This window comes from Phalacrocorax aristotelis, chromosome 2 (genome assembly GCF_949628215.1).
Source record: "Phalacrocorax aristotelis chromosome 2, bGulAri2.1, whole genome shotgun sequence".
NCBI classification, from domain to species: Eukaryota; Metazoa; Chordata; class Aves; order Suliformes; family Phalacrocoracidae; genus Phalacrocorax; species Phalacrocorax aristotelis.
Window position 1 is genome coordinate 76,296,947 of NC_134277.1, and position 20,381 is coordinate 76,317,327.

Genomic DNA, 20,381 nt, shown 5'->3' on the forward strand with positions numbered 1-20,381 from the left:
CAGACCCTCATGACAAGTCAATCAGTCCCATTTTCTTTCATTAAAATTATTGCAACCAGCTTCAGGAAAATCTAGTACGTGAAAAAGCCTGAAAGGTTTTACAAAATTTCTTGTGTAGTATGTTTGAAAAGAATTCTCATTTATCAGCTGCTTACATACCATATTGTTTCAATTAAGTTGTACCTTTTGAAATCTGCAGGAAGAATTATATACCATTTCATTTCAGATAAAACTTGCAAGGACTGCTATTATAATTAAAGTTTATCCATGGAAGAGATTATACTATAGACCAAATCAGTATCATAAATAATTAGCATCTTACATTATCCTCTACTCAATGCAATTTTTAGTCTCTGTTTTTGCAGTGGAATTGGCATTTTAGATAATGCGGTTTTAGTAAACTAACTGAGTCTTTTACTAGCTCCAGAGACTCAGGTGTGCTGAATGTATGCAATGTTTTCAGGAGCATTTTTTTAAAGCTTTGCAATTAAGTTTTATTGCCCAGCTAACTAAATACATAGGTCGCATATGCCTTGTAATTAAAACACACATCATTTCTGGAGGATGTTCTTTGCCACAGTAGAGTTTTAGAGACAAGTCAAAGGAAAAATATTAAACCAATATAAAATTAGAAAAGCTCCACAGAACTCACAGCTTGTTACACATACAAAGCTTTCAAAAATTTCAAGAATATTAAGCATATTAAAATCTTTAAAGCAATGCTTCAAACTTCTAGCATCCTTTAATTTGTTCTTACATCCTTGTTTGATGCTATATCCTTTGTTCTGATGCTATGCCAGTGAAATTGCATCACCATGAAGCAACATTATGGAAGAATGTCTGGCTAAAATTAAAATGCTATTTCTCAGCATCACACAGTTACAGGAAAAATGTGGTTCAGGCATTCACAAGGTAATTATGCAAGCCAATATATTCAGTAAATACTTAATGAAAAAAATAAGGTAATGTAAAGCTAGTGTGGATAGCTGCATAGGAAGTTAAACCACCAGACTGCTCCTCCTGTTGCTCTAGCTGCACTTTTGGAGTCTAGGTCTATTGCCAAAGATGCTCAATACAGCTCCACTTCAAAAAAGTGAGAGTGATAAAAATTAATAGAAGTTGAAGAGTTCTTCATGCAATGGCAGAGGCTACTGAATTTAAAAAATAGAAAAGTTTTTCCAAATAATCTGGTGTTATGTAAAACATACCTAACTCTCTGCAAAACAAGTTGCATGTTAGAGCACAGACACTGTTTTTTCTTTCCAGACCCAAGCGTTTTGTAGAAGCAGGAAACACTCAGTTGCTCCTAAGTTATAGCTCCTCTTCATCTCTAAAGAGAACTGAGAGAAGTTCCCAAATAACTGTTTTCTGCCTGCTAAAATATAACACACAGCAGCATCGCAATAAGGTTAAACTGTAGCAACACTATTTAAACCAATCTGATTCCTAATTCAGATGGATTATCAATAAATACCAGATGTACAGTGTTTACAAAGTAAACAATCATCTCGTTCACAGGAGACCCTCAGTTAAGACACAATATTCTATGCAGATTCCCTCAAGATCATTGCTATAAACAGAAAAATGAACACATCAAGTGATCCTAAACATCCCAAAATGACAACTTATATTTTTTCCTAACCAATATATTTTCCAACATAGCTATGTTGAACAACTATGTCTATTCCCAATATCCACAAAATTTCTTGACATGAATGAAGTAGTCAAAAAAATCAAATCTCATTACAGCTCTGGAATTCATAAACAAATTACATTTCAGGTTCAATTTCTGAAATGTTCAAGAAAAAAACAGAAGCTTGTGTCCATGGACTATTGTAACAGTGGAATGAATCCCTGCTGATATGTGTTCTGTCACTCCTGACCACGCAGCTGTCCTAAATCATAAGTTCTGTGAGCTTAAATGTGCACGTCTCACTGCAACAGGTCTTTGACAGAAATGTTTTTTGTGCTTTATCTTTATGCTGTTTTGTGTTCTAAGAAAATAAGCCAAACCATTTTCACCACAGAAAGTATTTTGTCTTGTTTTGCCTGCCTGTAAAACATACTGAGTAGCTTTAAGACGCACAGTACATTTCTTCCAGAGATGAAGGAAGTCGAGAGGATACACATACATTTTTAAAGCTGCATAAACCACAAAGTACACAGAACAAAGAACAAATCTAGCGTTACTCAGCAAGACGACTAGAAACATGCATGCACACATACACCCCAGCAGTCCTAATAATACCAAAGGAAAAAGAGAAATAGTGCTTTGGTATGCAAATATACCATTTTCAAATTTGAGAAAATTAAGTGATGTCATTCAAGCTAATATCCTCACCTCAATGGAAAAGAGGCAAGAGACAACAACCACCCTCCCTCCCCATCAACACCCTTGCAAACATTTATTTCAGTGAGGTTTGACTTAAACAGGAGCCTGTAGCATTTAGCCCCAAGAAGAATTAGAGAGAGTGTTTTGGAACTGCTTATTTTAAGAAGTTCGCATTTGTTCTGCCCACTTAATTTATCGGAATAATCAGTGCCATTCACATATTATTGGATATTCAGATTTTCACAGATTTAATTTCTAACATTTACAACAGCAACTTAGCGAATCGTTCCTAAAAACATAAAAACCACCTTATTTCTTCCAAAAGTTTAATATGCCTCCATGGAAGCGTGTTCAGAGGCACAATAAAAACTTTAAAACATGATATACCAAATTAATTTAATACTTAGCAAGAGGAAGAAATGGATTAAGATAGCTTCATATTATTACTCATCCAACAAATCACACGTATTTCCTTCATTTAATAGCAGTGCTTTACCAGTGTTCAAACAGAAGATATTGCATGTAATTGTTATATCAACATTTTTCTTAAAATTGTCACTTTCAAGACATTAAACAAAAATAAAAAACCCAACTCAAAACACATGCAGACCCACTCATCCAGCTGCACGAACAGTAATTTAACTGTAATGAATAAGCTCAAGAAGTCAGAGCTATTACATTAGCACTTTCTATAGTGTATGATGAATGATACTGAAAATCACCTACGCTCCCATAAACCTGCGTTACCCTCTGATCTCAGTAAACTGTAGCAGCTAGCATGAGTTGCAACACTTCAAAGTGAATGAAATACACTTTTCTTTAAACCTGTAAGAAATAAATTACACAGTGGTTTTCTTACTAGCCTGCTGAAGCGGGTAGATGGATCACTAAAATATCAAATTTGAGAAAAAGAAACATCATATGAGAAACAAGTTGATATCAAAATAGAAACCAGGTATCACCAAGTTGTTGTAAAAATTTTTCAGGCAACTTGATTAAAAAAGCATTTTTTTTTTTTTTTACAGAAAGGAAAACCTTACTGAGGTCCATCAGAAATATAAAGGGTAAAGCTGATGCTCAGACAGGGTGGTTGCGCTCAGAGCTGTGACAGAAATAAAATGTTTTTTAAACTTTAAGATAGCACCCCATATTAATATTTGCAGCCTTGACATAATTTTTAGACTACTGTAGTCACACTAAAATAATAATAATAATAATGATTTCTCAACTTTTCTGTCCTCCTATGATATCTTAAAATCCCGGGGACTGAGCAATCACTGACATCAAAGCCTTCAATTCCACCTTTTATTTTGGGATCGCCCTACAAAATTCTAGATGCAGATGAGCATACAACAAAATATGTTAATGCCTAGATGACTGCAACTGTTTTGCAGCCATTAATTTTGTTCTTAATAAATACACTAAGTCAAACAGTGTACTACTTTTGTTAATCAAACACTTCTAGAGACAGATCTGCAGCTTGACTCATTTTAATAGCAAATCTAATTTTGGGGATCAGAGCGGAACAGACTGCAGCTCTTTTTCTAAAAACACTGACTTTTGAGCAAACCGTACCAAAGAAAGCTTGCCTGATTGAGGACTGACATTTCCTTTCTCTAACTCACTTAACTAAAAAATAGGCATTCTGGCCAACTCCTACAGTACCCCAAGGTAGCTGTATATCACTTTCAGTTGCAACTTGTGAATACTTTCTTTTTCTCTCTGTCTCTTTATTTTGACATGCATATTATGTTAGCTGATTTCAATCACGTTGCATGAGTGGATGACATACCTTAAAAGATTAAGTTTTGCCACCTGGGACTATTCCAGAAATTCAGTACTTTATAGCATCTCATACCCTTCTTCATCCTCTATGCACCCGCATTATCAATAGTAGCTTTCTTTCCTATTTTATACCTAACGACAAGTTGCTCAGGGCTGCAGCTGATACGAGTCAGCTTGAAGTGTCATTCCCCTCTCATTCCCATTACAGGATGGAGCTGCTCCATTGTGTACAACGCTCTGCTGCCATCTATTTGACACAAGAAATACAACGCTGCGAATGCTGCAACTGGTTTTTTGCCTTCGCTTTCCCCCAGCTTTCTCTTCCCCTACAGCAGCTGTTTGGAGAAAACTATCAGAGAAGTTTTTGATTGCTCCTCCCTGCTCACCCCCAGATGCAGAAATCACTGCAGCAATTACTTTTGCACTTAAAAATAGCTACAATTACAGCAGCGATTTGGTTATTGAAAATAAAAATAGAATTATATCATAAACCACTCTTCTCTAAAAAGGGAATCCAATTTAACAACCTTCTTCCAATTCTGACTTCAAACAAGAGGCCAGTTCTCAAGTTTGCATTAAAGCAATAATTTTAAAATTTGTAATTTAATTATATAGCAACAGAGCTCATTGAGGGTTTGATTTCAACAGCTACCCAGACCTAACTGGGTCTGTGGCACTGAACGAACATGGATTCACTGGACATCCCCCTTCACTACAGCAGACTTAAAATTCAGAAGTCAGTTAGGAAGTTAAATTACAGATCCTTAAAGCAGAAACCACACACAAAGCATGAGATGAAGGAGGTGGTACTTTATCCGTCATCAGGGTCAAAGATAAACACCACTTCATTCATCACAGTGTTCAGCCTGCTTTTGTATGTGACTGCAAAACTCAGGAACAGCAGCAAAAAAAAGCTCCCTAACTTGCATTTGTAAAACACCATGCAAGAGACACCCACTGAAGCTGCAAAAAACTCAAAAGGAATCTATAATCTTCAGTTATAGATTCATGACAGCGTGCATTCTGCTCTAACAAGCCATATAGAGAAGTCCTGTGTCAGAGCTCAGTCTGGGCCTTTTCACATCCCTGATTAAGTACTCAAAAACTTCGGTTTTTTACATAGTTGCTTTCCTGATATGCTTAAGTAACATTGGTAGAAATGTGCTTAAGCGTTAACCCTGGATATAATCCATAAGAAAAAAACAACAAAATTAAAGTTTAAACCGAAACGAAACAAAACAAAACACCGAAAGTGTAGCAACTCAAACTATAATTAAGGTCACTGTGAGCCAAAAAGCATATGAACTCCTGTGTATTTTTCCTCAGAGTGGGAAAAAATACCCTACCTCAGAGCAAGTGTAGGGAAAAAATTAGGGGTTTTGTTGAGGGAGGGAGGGGACAGGTAATGACAAAATGAGAGAGGTAGAATAGGAGCACACAGGGGCAATACCAGCCTGCAGAAGTCGTCATGAGAGATCTTCTGTGGCATTAAAACACACCCATAAATATAATACCTTCATTTTCGCATTGGTATTGCCATAAATAGTGCTTGGTTTGGGGAGCAATTTGTTAATGCTTGTATTTGTTAATACGTATTAGTACCATTTAGTGCGTTAGTCCGTTGTTCTTTTTACGTATTCATAACATTTGCAGCCATAATACATATATTTAACCATTAAAGTTAATCTGTTTAATAAAATTAATAGTTGCACTAAATTCCTTTACAACACTTGGTTTTAAATCTATTTAGTCTGACAATACAAGCCTCAATTACAAAGACTGTGTAAAGTTGCCATAAATATTTAGTGGACCAAGTGAAGAGACGTATAAAATTCCAATTGCTAGCTATTACTGGAATTACCTTTCTTTCTAGGCCACACACAAAATCTGTTTGAACAGGCACTGCAAGCATATTTAAAAAATTGCCCAGAATAATTCAAGTGTAAAACTACCGAAAACCTGATTGCTTAAAAGGAATTAGATTACTTAAAGAGTTTACGCTACACACAGCAGAACAACACATACAGGCATTTGAAAGAAACACTTAAGAGGCTTATTCTGCCCTCTGGTGCACTCCATCCCACCAGGACACGGCATCCTGCACAAAACCCAGGAAAGCATCCGAGCAACTCCAACAGCCTGAAGTTAAAGCAGTTGAAGGGTGTGGTGAGCTACGTTAAGACTGTTCATACAGGATCATACCCTGGATGATACCAGCAGTGCAGTAAAGCATTCTGCAGGACAGAAGGTAGCCCAGATAATTTTTATTCCTTTGGATTTATGGCAAAGAGCCTAACTGCCCTGGCTAAGGACCAAGACCCCATCATGTAAAGGACTGTGAAAACACAGAATTTGCTGTTTTGCATAACAATTTTCTTGTGGGGTTGTGTTCATGAGGCTGGTGTTACAAGCTGCCACCACCACTAAACAGAATACAGGAGATGGACAGGTACCCAAGCTCACCACAGAACGCTGTACCAGTTGCCCACGCAGGGTTTCTGCGCTAACCAGAGGTACCCCAGGGCAGTAGGTTCTACATTTATAGTCTTATTATAGCACAAATCAGGTTTGGAAACACACTTTTTTGGCTAATAAAATGAACTGCCATACATGCTAAATTAGAAGTAATTTGATATCATCTTGAGACAATAAAATCTTCTATAAAGCATAACTATAAAATTCTCCAACTCCATAAAATTAAGGTCTGCTAGGCTTATTTTTGCCTACGAGTAAGTCTTACTATATCTCTACAACAGAGTGCTGCTAATATTCTTTACAACTAACTGGACTAGATTTTGTTACACTGAACAGCCAAACTGCTTGTTTTATAAAACACGCACAAAAATCCATTTTCTCAGAGGCTGTGAGTTTCTGTGACATTCATAACAAACTTAAAGCCTATGCAATAATATAACAGCATGAAAATGCATACTAAATTATAAGAACCACAAGGTGCAGTACATAAAACTTATTATGCTAGCTGTAAGACACAATTCTAAGCCTTGTTACTAATGCAATAGTGGAAAAGCTTTATGATTAATTTCTTGAATTATTTAGCCTGCAGTTTCATATAAGCAAGATTGTATCAAATTAAAAAACAACAACAACAAACCAAACAAAAAACCAAGTTATGCCATGAGGAAGCATTGCAGGATTGGAACCAAAGTGGGTAAGTACACAGTTCGCATGTAAGCGCAGAAGCAGCATCATTAAGATTACTGATTGTGGGGTGGATTTTTTAATCACACACAAATACCAAACTAATGGGGAACACTCCTGTTTAACACGTGGACTACAATACCAAAACATGCCTCCAGTGCAAAAGAACTGTTTTCAGAACTAACCAAATAGGCAATGACAGCTATCACTAGAAGCTATTTTGCTTCTTTGTTATTGAGATGGTTAAAGCTAAGCCAAATCAAACCAAAGGGTTTTCAAAATAAGGATACTAATAGTTGTTCTATAAGGAGGGCACATTCCCCAATCTGGCTGTTGAATGGCATGAGGACAAACCTTGAAAGGGTCCAAGAACTCAATCAGGACACTTTAGTTCTCAGCTAGGTTATTTAAGCTTATGCCTTGACATTCCTCATAGCTAAGTACTCACTGGTTACACGCAGTGGAAGTACCTTCTTCATATGAGATTGCCTCAGAGTGACGCCTCCTCCTCTACACAGACTTTGTCATAGATTATTTTCAACTATACTAACTGCATGGATAGAAAGGGGATGAAGGAAGGCAACTGCCCCTATAACATCTCTAATGAAACCTGCAGTAGAAAGTCAGCAATCGATATTTTTAATTGTTTGAATCACTTGTGTCCTAAACAGAAGGATGGCAGCTTCCATTCCATGTCACAAACACTGCCTTTCTCACCATAGAGTTGCACAGCACCATTTCCCCCCAGCAATTATTCATAACCACAGTTGCAACTGCAGATAGAAGCATCCCATAAAAGACTATGATGGCAAATGAAAGAGAAGACCTGTTTCTCATAGGGTTCATGCTCGTCAGACCAGGAGGGGTCCAGGGATGCAAACAAGCTTTACCATATGACAGTAGTAAAGGCTTTCTTCAGATAATGGGAAGAAACCTCACTTTCATAGATCCCGGTCCTCATGAGGGACTTGCATCGTCCTCACAGATGCTTTAGGGACAACATAGCAGGGCACATGCAATCCAGGAGGTTTCTGGAGTGCATTGATAACCTCCTGACATGGGTGACTGAGCAGCTCACAGGGGGAAATGTTATGAACATCTGATTCTTACAGTCAAGGAAGAACAGGTCAGGGCAGCTTTAGCTGCAGTGATCATGAGATGGAGGAGTTCAGGACCCTGAGAGAAGGGAGCAAGACAGGATCACAATCCTGGACTTCAGGAGAGCAGGCTTTTGCCTGTTCAGGGACCTGCTTTGTAGAGTACCATGGGGTACAGCCCTGGAGAGGAGTCCATGAGAGCCAGCTGATTTTCAAAGATCTCCTCCAAGCTTAAGAATGGTCCATCTTGACAAGTACAAAATCAAAGGTGGCAGGAGGCCTGCATGATGAATAAGGAGCTCCTGACCCAAGCATAAAAAGGAAATGTCTAAGAGGTGGAAGCATGGACAGGCAACCCAGGAAGAATACAGACTGTTCAAGTAGGCAGGTATAGAGGTAGGAAAACCAAAGCCCATATGGATTTGAATGTGATGAGGGACATGAAGGGCAGCAATAGCAGCTGTTACAGGTCTATCAGCAAAGAGACCATCAGTGAAAATGTGGGCCTGCAGATGGTAAAAAACTTGGAAGGAGTGGTTGATAATGCCAGATGGGTATACTGTCCTTCAGAGGTACCTTGACAGGCTGGAGAAATGGGCAGAAGGGTTTTTCATGAAGTTCAAAAAATGAAGTGCAAAGTCCTGCAACTCCAAAGGAATGACCCCATGAACCAGTACATGCTGGGAGCTGACCAGCTGGGAAGGAGCTCGGCAGAACAGGGCCTGGGGGTCCTGCTGGACACAAAGTTGACCATAAGCCAGCAAAGGAGGCCAACAGCACTTTCAGCTGCATTAGGATAAGTGTTACCAGAAAGTCAAATGAAGTGATTTTTTGCCTCTATAGTGCTGAGTGTGAGACCACTGTGAATTCTGGGCTCCCAGTACAGACATAACGGACCCACAAAGGGCCACAGAGGCCTGAAGGATTGGAGCATCCTCATATGGAGGAGAGGCTGAAAGTGCTGGGTTTATTTAGCCTGAAGAAGGTTCAGAGGGGAATCTGATATATATAAAAATACATCATGGGTGGTGGGAAGAGTAAAGGTGACTGAGACAAACCCTTCTCAGTGGTATCCAGTGGCAGAAGGTGAGGCAACGGGCACAAATTAAAATACAGGAAGTGTCATTTAAAAATATTGAAAAGTTTGTGGTGGTGGGTTTTGCGTTTTTTACTGTGAGGGTGATGGCACTGAACAGGTGAGGGAACAGGTTGCTCAGGGAGGTTGTGGAGTCTCCATCCTACTTAAAACTTAACTGGACAAGGTCCTTTGCAACCTGCTTTAGCTGACTCTGCTTTGAGTAAGGAGGTGGGACTAGACAGTCTCCAAACTTGAACCATTCTGTGATTCTGTAAAATTATATGATGTAAACTTTTGCTTGTGTACTTCAAATTTCCCCTCCCTTCAGCAATCTGACTTTCCCACCACCTGGCATGCAAGCTACAATTTCAGGATGCAGCAGAGACACAGGTCAGCACAGGGTTTTACATAAGGTGGAGCTTTCCTCCATGGACCCTGAAAGACCTTGTTGCTATTTTTTTAGTTTCTTCATCTTCCCTGATGCCACTTCACCCTTCACGCAGCATGAAAACAGACATAGTCACTTTAATAGGCATGGGGCTGAAATCAGTTAGTGGTTCACAATGTGTTTGGTTCAGAGAAACTAGGGGTATTTGATGCAGATAAAAACAAAATAATCAGAAATTATTAAGTTTTTTTTTTTGCCAGCATGGAGAAAGAGAAGACTAAAAGCCCTCCCAAGACTGAGGGCCTTCTCTTTGGAAAGCAAAAAAATATAGAAGGAAAAATGGAGGAGCTAGAGATAAAGCCGAACTCAATAGACAAATGTACACAAATCTTTACTCAAGTGAGGGGTTATATGCTAAAAGGCCCTTGATTTTTACATTTCAGCTTTCAGCTAACAGTGGTAGGGTTTGCTTCTTAAAATTAACTCATGCATCACTACAAGAGCCCTATGCCTGCAAGGATTTAAAACTAAATAGAACCTTAATATCCCCTAAACTAAATAACAAGAAAAACCCTGTGTGCATCTTGCAAGGTGAAAAAAATCCACACCGAGCATTTACTGGCTTTTTAAAATGTAGTTACACGCAAGTAAGATTCTACTTTTCAATAATAGGTCCATGTTGCACATGTAAGGAACAAGCTGTCACAGAAAAGTCAACCCATTATTTCTGTATCTTATAAAACACATTCGCTATAAAATTTCTGACAACAAATGCTAACAGTAAGTAGCCAAATTAATCTTTTACTGCCTAATACAATTTAAAGTAGTAAACTGAGCAATTGTGGCTATCTGCACTCAGCCAAACTGGACCAGGCTATTTAATGCATGACTACTAGGACAGCAGCCACCATAAAACTGGAGCCATTTATTCAGTCCTACGTTTAAATGTTGAGTGCAACAAGTTTCAGGTGCTGAAAGCAAGAGATCTTTTACTAAGGTTACACTTCCTGATTCAGAAATTTGTAAAAAAGTATTACCAGCTTCATCAGTTCAATACAACTCAAAACAAAAAGTCTTACAGTACAGTCAAATACTCATGAGATCACTTGTCCTTCAGAAAAAAATAGCTACAAGTTCATATCTATCTGTGTGTGTGCATCTACTGAAACTCTGTGCAAGAGGCATTTATATCATTTTAGCCAACCTAGCATTTGGATAATTGATTTTCAAGACATTCAACAGACATAGGGATATGAGTATAGAGTTAGGGATAACAGAATTTAGATTAAGCCATCTGCATGCTACCTATACACAATAATAGATTATTATTTAGAATCGACGTACTGTAAAAAAATCACTCCCATGAAACCCAAATAAATGAAAGCAAATCACAATCAGCACACTGGATTCCCACAGCACCAAAACCCAAAGCAGCAGGACATAGAAAGACTGGAGAGAGAAAATGAGGTTAAACTGTTTACTTAGTAACTATGAAGTGAATGTGCTACTGTTTTCTGAACATCCAATGGAGAAGCTACAGTGCTGAGAGCTAACTCCCATTTCTCACCAAAACAAACAGGAATGCACACTGGATAATTTGTTCCTACTGATGATATCATTCTGTTAAGTTTACTGTTTTTAATAAGGAGCAAGTTTCAGTCCTCTCACTTTCTCCCATGTACAAGATCAGATCAGCCTCTCAGTGACCTACTTTATGAGTCATAGTCCTCACTATTTATGATTCAGAAAAACGTCTTCTCTGACAGTATTTCCCAGACTACTGTGGGTTCATTCCAAGAACCAATTTCATCTTCATTGGTTTCCTACAGGAAACCAGACCAACTTCCTATTATTTTATTTTCCTTCATTTCAGCATGGCTCACATAAACTAACTGGAAGTGAGTGATAGAAAACTTTATTCTGCATAAACACAAGCCAACATAAACACCATCAAAAAATATAGAAGATGTCATGTCACTGGTTCAGAGTCACCAGAATATGAAGCAAGCCAAGATTAGAAATTCTTTTCCCTTCTTCCCCAAACATGATGCACACAGGCAAAACCAGCAAGTTTACATAACCAAAAAGAGCTGTTCAGGTCTCTGGTGAAGACGTTCACCCCTAACAGGTGGCCAATTTCTACTCCCTCTTCTAACACTGGGAATTGTTTTAAAATGGTAAGCACTGTTGGATTGCTTTTAAGTCCTATTGATACCACAGACAAGTCCCCCAGTCATCTCAGTCAACAGACTTGGGGTTCCTAGGTTCTCTCCTCCGCTGTGACAACAGATGTGTTACTGAAGCATAATAAGCACACCCTGAAGAATTCTATCTAGACCTTCCAAGTAAGACTTCTAACATTGCCTAAGTACAGGCCTGTTGCATTCAGGCTAGCTTCCAAAAGAGCTATTTTGATGTCTCCTTATTGTGCTCCGAGACACATTAGATCTCCAAAAGCCAAGACTCTGTGCCAGATCTGCGTTGGCTCAAAATGTTCATGCAGTGAAATACTTGAGGAATAAATTTTCCCAGAGCCCATGGCAATGTAATGCAAGAACCTATAGCAGCATTACCACCACTCCTTCACACCCTCCCAGTGCTGCAATTTGTGCTGTTGGCAGCTGCAGCAGCCACATGGAGATGGTTTGGGATTAGAACATTAGTACCATGCTAACACCACCTAAGGGACACAAGTAATTTCCATGGAGATTGTTATCCAATGCGCTAGTTCAAGAAAAGAAATGTTGGAACACGTAGCTGTGGACTGCAAATACCCAGCAAGGTTTGCCGGCTCAGGTTTCACTCTGCAAAGCAGCAGTTAAATTGCCTTCTGGACCAAAGCTGCCCTTGGACTTATGCAGCCTTGCTCTTATATTGCTGTACCTAAGCTAATAAATCCAACTGGACTCATGTTTACCACAGAACAAACTGGATGATTCAATCATGCAAGCAATTTAGAAGCAAATTATTCTAATTCCATCTCTATGTTTTGCTGTTCGTCTTATCAATAACTTCAGTCTTTCAATATTATTTCCTCTTGCTGGGCTTCAAGGCTACAGAGTGATAGAAACAACACACTGCTTTTTGCGGGAAGGCTGACTTACAAAACTGAGGCCAAACTGATTTTCATTAGGCTTAAATGCTCCTACAGTTCTCACCCCAAGAGAGGCCAGGGAATATTACCACCTAAGGATACTTTCACACTGCACACCAGAAGGACAGGACATATGGCTGACACACAATTCTAATGACAATTTGCTACCTGGCCAGCAGTTTCAGTTTGTAAACTGAGCTTTTCCACGATACACCAATGTAGCTTAATGTATGTAAAACACAAATTAAAGTTTTCTTCTCTACTATTCATTTTCTTTCCTTATGATGCAGCAGTACTTGCCAGGGTCAAGTTACTAATTTTCAACAAGTCCTTTTTATTTTGGTTTCTGTAACTCGATTTTTCCAACCAAAACCCCAGAAATGTTATAATATTGAAAGTATTAGTGAAGCTCTTTCCTCTGTTTGTAGATCAATCTTTCAAAGAATACCACTTGCATGAAAACTGGTGTAGGCAAAGTCCTTCTAGAAGTGATGCACTCAGATACACATACTGATTTTAATACAAATAGAATAACGTGGTTCTAAGCGGTGTTTGGCCTAACAACACTGCGTAACTTCTCCACTAAGACTTATCAGCATGAAACTCTACAGCAGAAGTTGTTTCACATGGTAGAAAAATCAGATTTTTAAAACTGTGGGTTTTTTGATAATAAGAATTCAACCTCAACTATTCTGACATCTTAATATATATTCAGCAGCAAGGCTTGTGCAGTAATTCAGCACCACAGCAAACACAACTATCTTGATTTAAGGCAGTGTTTACCTGTTAAATATAGCAGTTGTTAAAATGACTAAAAATGCAGTCTAAAATAATCATAGTAGTATACCACCACCGACACACATTCACAGTTCTCAGTGCTAGAAGCTACTCACCTTGACATGGCTCTGAGCTCCCAGGTTGTAGATCTCACTGGGTTTGACTTCATTAATGATCTTCACCAGGCAGGTGCTGTCCGTGAGATCACCATAATGCAGCTTCATGTCTTCAGAGTTTAAGAACACAGGGTTAATACACTTTAGTCCCAGAACAATATGGCATTCTTGGTCCAAATCCTATTCCAGGTTTCAAACCCAAGTAAACATTTATTGGAAAAAATTACGATATCACCAGCTGAACAAGGTTTTGCTTGGGTTTTTTTACCTGCTTTAAACAAAATATATTTCCCTGCAGGAGTAAAGCATACCATTTCAGATTCTTTTTTCAATAATTTGATTTACCTAGCAACATTTATATCACTTATGTGTTCATGATGTTGAGATGAATGTATATAATTTAATAGTTTACACTTCATTAACCCAGGTTGTATAAGATAAATCAACATCACATACAGAATTTCAGCCACAGGAAAAAAAAATGCATTATTTTAGTTTAGGCTTCCAATCTTTAACTCACAAAGCTTTTTAATAACTTCTTAAGCATACATTGCTAGCTTTTTCCTACTTCCCAAAATCTTACACATGTTTAAGTTCCTCACTGTGAATAATTTCACAACACAAGAAAAATGCTTAAGGTACCTACAAGATGAACATTTAGGTAACAGTACAGTACAACCCACTGCATTTATTAGTATTGTTTTTGCATTTAAAAATATAGATACACACTGGAAAGGAATTTCAGAGAACATTGTAACTGTCCATAAATATGCTTCATGATATCACACTATAAAATCTCAAACATGGTGAGATGTCAGTCACACAGCTGTTATCTAGCCTTTCCTGACTGGGTTACTTTAATCATGTGTAAAAAAGTAGGTAAAAGCATGAGACCAGCTCCTGTAAAGATTAAAAGAGCAGGTTGCAATGGCTTATCAACTTGTCCTTGGTTTCAGACCCTGATCTGTCCAGAAATTATTCCAACAGTGAAATTAATTCTGATAAAACAAGGTCTCATTTTCCTCTTATTAAAAAAAAAAGATCACACCACCACACTGCTATTCACATATCTATTCAACACAAAGAAAAATCTTGTTATAGCTATTGATGAGTTAGCTATTTACATTTACTTCTGTATTTATATAGATTTTCATTTGATGTTTTTGACCTTAATAAATTTATATTTACATTACCCTATCTCCAGGAAAAAGAAGACATTCCTATTTCAGTACAATTTAGCAGTCTTCCCATTTGACAGTGGTCACCACTTTTTGGGGCTGCATCATCTACAGATATAATAAACTTTTTCTTTTTTTTTTAATCCTGAAACCAAGAAATACAAGGTTTATTATAAGAGACTACAGCATGAATCCACAGTACATGTTTTTAAAACACTGTAGAGGTATGTGAACTTTGTTTTTGTTTAAGCTGTTTTGGGCTTTTTTTTTTTTTTTTTTAGGTTTGTGGGTGCTTTGGTGGATTTTGGTTTGGGGTTTTTTGGTGTGTTTTTTTTTCTTAACAGTTTAAGGCAGCAAGGAAGTAACAGATCACACAGTTCTCAGATGTTCAGATTTGTGCATTCCTGTTTAACAGGTACGTGAGGCTCTTTAGGTTGATTAAGTGATACAGCCCATCAGGTCACAACATATTCTTGAAATCTACCTTTACATCCACATTGCTTGAAAAGGATACTTTTGAAGAGACTTCAAGACCCAGTTGAAGCTGTGGCTAACATGTAAGAATGCTAATGCAACTTTTTTTTAAAAAAAGAAAGAGATAACTGATTAAATATGAGGGCTGGCAAGCAGGTTATGACCATTTTTGTGCATACACATCAATTATCCGTGGTGTGGGCTGCCTTCATTCCCGCCACCAGCTCTATACAGACTGTGCTGGAACACCACCACATTTCCACTTGTATGGAATGCAACTCTTCTGCTTCCCAAATGAAATTCAATATATGAAACCAGTTCTGCCTGTGGGCCACAGCATGCACAAGATCCTAAATGGTCATAGGACAAAACTATTCGGATATTGGTGTTAACCTGTAATCTGCAAAACTGTTGGTATCCAGACCACCCTAACAACTGCTGCATTTTTCTTGCAACACTAAATAGAGACCAAGAGCAAGCACCACCTAACCAATTTCTCTGACAGCAGTTACCACCTTTTTCAGGACAACTCTGTGGGCTGGTGGGAGCAGCGAAGCACCCAAATGCACTACACCTTTTGTACCAAAAAAGAAAGCTTCCCCTAGGCAACAGAGGACCCTTTTCTTCCTCTGCTTACCTTAGCTGGGAGTTACACAGAATCTCCCTGCCAGCTGAGCCAGCCTTTCCCAGAGGATGGAGCAGAGGGCACTATTACAAGAGGCGGCCCAGGAAGCAGCAGCAGCTCTGTAGGATCCTTAGGGTCTGAAAGAGCAACTCGTCCCTCTCCAGCCTAAGCAGCAGCTGAGTAGAAAAGAGGTGCTATGGCCAGGCTCCCTCTTCCTACACGAAAGACATCCAGTTCTGCCACCATCCCCAGGCCAGAGAGCAGTCTCAGAGCTTCCCAGGGGAAGGTGAGCTGCCAGCTGGGCGGAGCTGAACATCAGATACCCTTCCATGATTACCTTAAATTTAAAGATCTCAAAGGGGAATGGCCATTTTGGTCTACTATCAAGCCTTCAAAGCTTCTTGTCCAAATAGTTTGTGGGGTTGGGTGTTTTTTTGTTGTTGTTGTTTTTTTTTTTTAAAGGAGCAGGGCGTAAGGCTTTGTTCATTTTCTGACCCATGAAAAAAGAGGTCTTTCAAGAGTAATAGGCTAAGTGGAAAGACTTACTAGAAATGGGGTTTATTTGGTGCAAAGATTTATAAACACAGATCAAATGTCAAAACCTTTATGTTTTAGTAATATTATCCAATCTAAAAACCTCCTTAGCAAGCAATAGCTGGAGGGCTCGCTTCAGGAAATGCCTTGTTTTCCTTCTTGCTTCCTCTACTTTTTTTGTATGAAGAGGTTCACTGTCTATGGAGATCATCATCTTGCAACATGTAATCAATTCCTCATGGGAAGAACACATAGGGCAAAGACAAAATTAGGGTTTGCTCACATCAATCACTATTGCTTCTTTGCTTCCTCCAGTACTGCCTGGAAACCCATTGTTTCCAAACAGTTTCCATGGAGCAGCCTTTCCTGAGATTCCAAGTCCAATTCCTCCTCCCCCTCCCATTCATATGGCTGCATTCCTCAGTTAAAGGAAAATGAGATAAGTGGGAAAAAAAGTCAAGGTCTTTCTTTTTCCTTTCTTCCATCCCTTTCCTTCAGTGTTCATGTATATACACTTATCACAATCTACATTAGCTTCTCAAATCACTTTTCACATTCACAAGAAGGTCCTCACAATGCACAAGTTCCCGTTCGATTTCTTTTGCTTCGTTTTACCTTGTGAGCCATGAATGTAAGTCATGGGAAACACAGTTCTTATATTGTCCTTGATGGAAGCACAGGTTTCAATATTCTTCATAATGACATTTTATTCAATTTTACCCCTCTCTTAATCAGATAGTTTAAGGAGCAATATACAGTAAGTAGCAACTCTTCACAGCAAATACCACTGAAGTTATGCCAGAAATTGATTTTTTTTTTAAATTACATGCAAGCAAAGATCAAATGAAATCTAAAAGTTGCATTATATATTACAAATTGATAAAATTAGGCTCTGTTTATCAATGGTGGGAAGAAGACTTCAGAAGACATGAGATTTATGTATGGCATGGAGATATTTAGTGTTAACAATACCTTAAATTGGACTATTTAGCACAGTGTCATTCTGCACAACTACAAAATATGCCTAGTGTAGAGAACTATATGCTTGTTAAAATGCTCAATCCTTCTGCTGAACTGGAGCCATCCAGCATTTGAGCTTATTCTCATTAAGTGACCAGTTAACCTTCTTTAAGGTAAAATACAAACAATTTTTGCAAAGTATACACTAAAGGTAATAATTTCAGCTTTCCAAATTATCATTGGTAACAGAATACAGTAAATTGTCAGCAAATTTCCAAGAGTAATGCCTTTCCTTCAGGAAAAACAGGTAATAATTTCCTTGGGTGCAGAAATTCAGAAGGTCCAAAGATTCATTCTTCCTGTCATCAGTAAGAATTGATCATGTCTTATTCATGCTGTCATACAGGCTGTCCCCAAGCCTTCACCTCCTTCAGGCACTAAGAAGCTCATAAGGAAACAGAAGTGGAATGCTTAAGATAACTGCCTCAAAAAAAAATCATTTTACTATTCTGACATCTCAGTGTTTTCAACCCCACATCGCTTTTTGCAGGTCCAGCCGTTATCCAATTGCTATTGCCTAGCTATTGCGAACTGTGTCAGCATTTTTACACAGTAAAAGGTGCCTTCCTCAGCCCCTCTTGTATTCTCCCCTCGCTAACTCACATGCACAAGAGTATCTATCTTTGTGTCACATTTTCAGAGAAAAATCATCCCTTTTCTTTCTGAGATAGAACAGCTAGCTAACACAAGCAGAGAAAAGGGAAGCTTAGCTATGAAGGTTTTTTGGGTTTTTTTTTTTTGCCTTAAATAACCAATCCTAAGTCAAGCACAACTTAAAAGTAAGTACTTATTAATAATATTTAGGTAGAGGAAACTTGGATTCCCTTCCTGCTCCTGGGGACCTTTCTCCACCACACACACACACACACCACAGACTAAAAAAAACCCAAACCAAAACCCCTTAAATATAAAAACAGTCTTACTTCCTTCAATGTGAGCCTGTGGATTCTTATAGAGGTGTTCAATCCGGCCTGTATTGAAAGAACTAGACCGACGAACAATGCCATGAACCTGGGGATTGAACAAGGGAAAATACAGAAGGAAAAAGTGGTAAACACTAAGAAGAAAATGTTCATCATCATTCTTCATATGCATGGGTCTAATCCTTATATCAGGTAATTAGAGCTTGTCTCTGTTCCTAAAGGCAGACAGTTATCCAAAACATAACAAAATACGAGGAGATGAGCTCTGATGCTTTCATATTTATTTTAGTACCCTTGAGTGGTTTCACCTTCTCCCTTGTTGACACCGCTAGCAGCCCAAGCATCACACACAGTACAGAAAACACACTGAATTGCCCTAGAGCACCATCTCCTAGTGAGTGAGACTTGCCAAAGTTACTGGAGTTGGAGAAGCAGTATGTGAATCCCAAGTTAACCACTTTTCCCTGACTGCAGAGAACTATTTCTGGAGCCAGAGATGATGGGCATGGAAAAAGCAGCAGCAGGAGATGGGGCTAGGGAAAGGAGAGAGGGGCACAGAGAAGCAAAGTAAAAGACAAGGGAAAAGAAGGGGCAGTAGCTCCAAGCCCAAAATATATTTCAGAAAACAGCTGTTATTCACTTTCTGGGGTGTTGGAAAAACAGCCAGAACAGTCAGTGCTGTTTTGTGGACCTCATGAGTCAGTGTTCTCTGGTGGGTTATGAGACACGCAGGCAAGCCTAACGCTGAAACACAGGTTGGGAATTTCCTTTAACCAGCCACGATAAATAAGTCAGTGAAAAAACCCACTGGTTCTGACTAACATTAAAGAAAAGCCCGTTTGTGTCTAATACATTAGAGAAATTGTTCAAACACTGATCCCATTTCCTCCTTATGTAAGATAGCTCCAAGTCTGCTGCCAAAATTCACGTTAGCTTAGGTTACCAGCTGCAGAAGTTGTGCTTGCACAAGTGAAATCAAGTTTCAGCATCTGACTGTCCTCCGCTTCTCCCTGCCCTTTATTTCTGAAAGTGATCCCTTACACTTTGATGCATCCTACACTTGGTTGGGTCAGGCCGTTGCTTTACTCTCTCACCTCATGTTAACTTGTACCTGTGAGAATATACCAGCAGGAACAGGCAGCGCTTGGGGTTTTGGTTTGGTTTTGTTTGGGGATTTTCATTTTACACATAACACAAGCTATGGTTATTGGCATAGAAAACACTTTTTATTCCATCTTAAGTCTGAAACTTAACTGAGTAAAATGGTATGCACAACCACAGAGTGAGACCAGTTTGCTGCTTTAAGAACAACGTTTTGGTGGCAAGATCTCTAATAATAGCTGAGTAGCTTCATCTTTACAACTTGCAAGTCAAACCTATGGCCCCAGTTCCCTTGCATAAAATCTCTCGTGTGCCCAGCCACATAACAGGCTCACAGCTTACCGTGTTCTACAGTTCAAACTCTAAACTCCCCACAACTGAATAAAATATTTGCATTTTGAGGATCAACGGGGAACTGAGAAATATGGCCCCCCAAAAGAAATGTCCATCAAATAATGAAACAAATTTTCAAAGTTATGTAGTTAAAAGCCCATTTTTATAGAATGAGTGGATAATTTATAGGGACATAAATTTGCAGAGAAACTTTCAAGAAAAGACACTTCCATAATAACCTCACTTCTGCAAAAGATGCTGGAAATATTTTGAGTACTCAATTGAACATCTGTTTTGCTGAGTAAAAAAATCAGATTTTGCAGTTTTAAAGCATCAGTTATTCTAAAGGAAGCTAACTGAAGTGCTC

The 20,381-nt window shown here is 38.6% G+C and overlaps 1 protein-coding gene across 3 annotated transcripts in view; it reads right to left on the reverse strand.

Annotated features, from left to right (window-relative positions):
• Positions 1-20,381, reverse strand: part of GMDS (GDP-mannose 4,6-dehydratase) — a 423,518-nt gene that overhangs the window by 330,764 nt on the left and 72,373 nt on the right. For all 3 annotated transcript variants that reach the window (XM_075084163.1, XM_075084161.1, XM_075084162.1), the window contains 2 exons: positions 18,581-18,668; positions 13,827-13,936 (listed from right to left, as the gene is read on the reverse strand). In XM_075084163.1, the coding sequence (XP_074940264.1) occupies positions 13,827-13,936; positions 18,581-18,668 (198 nt within the window). The remainder of the gene's footprint in view (positions 1-13,826; positions 13,937-18,580; positions 18,669-20,381) is intronic.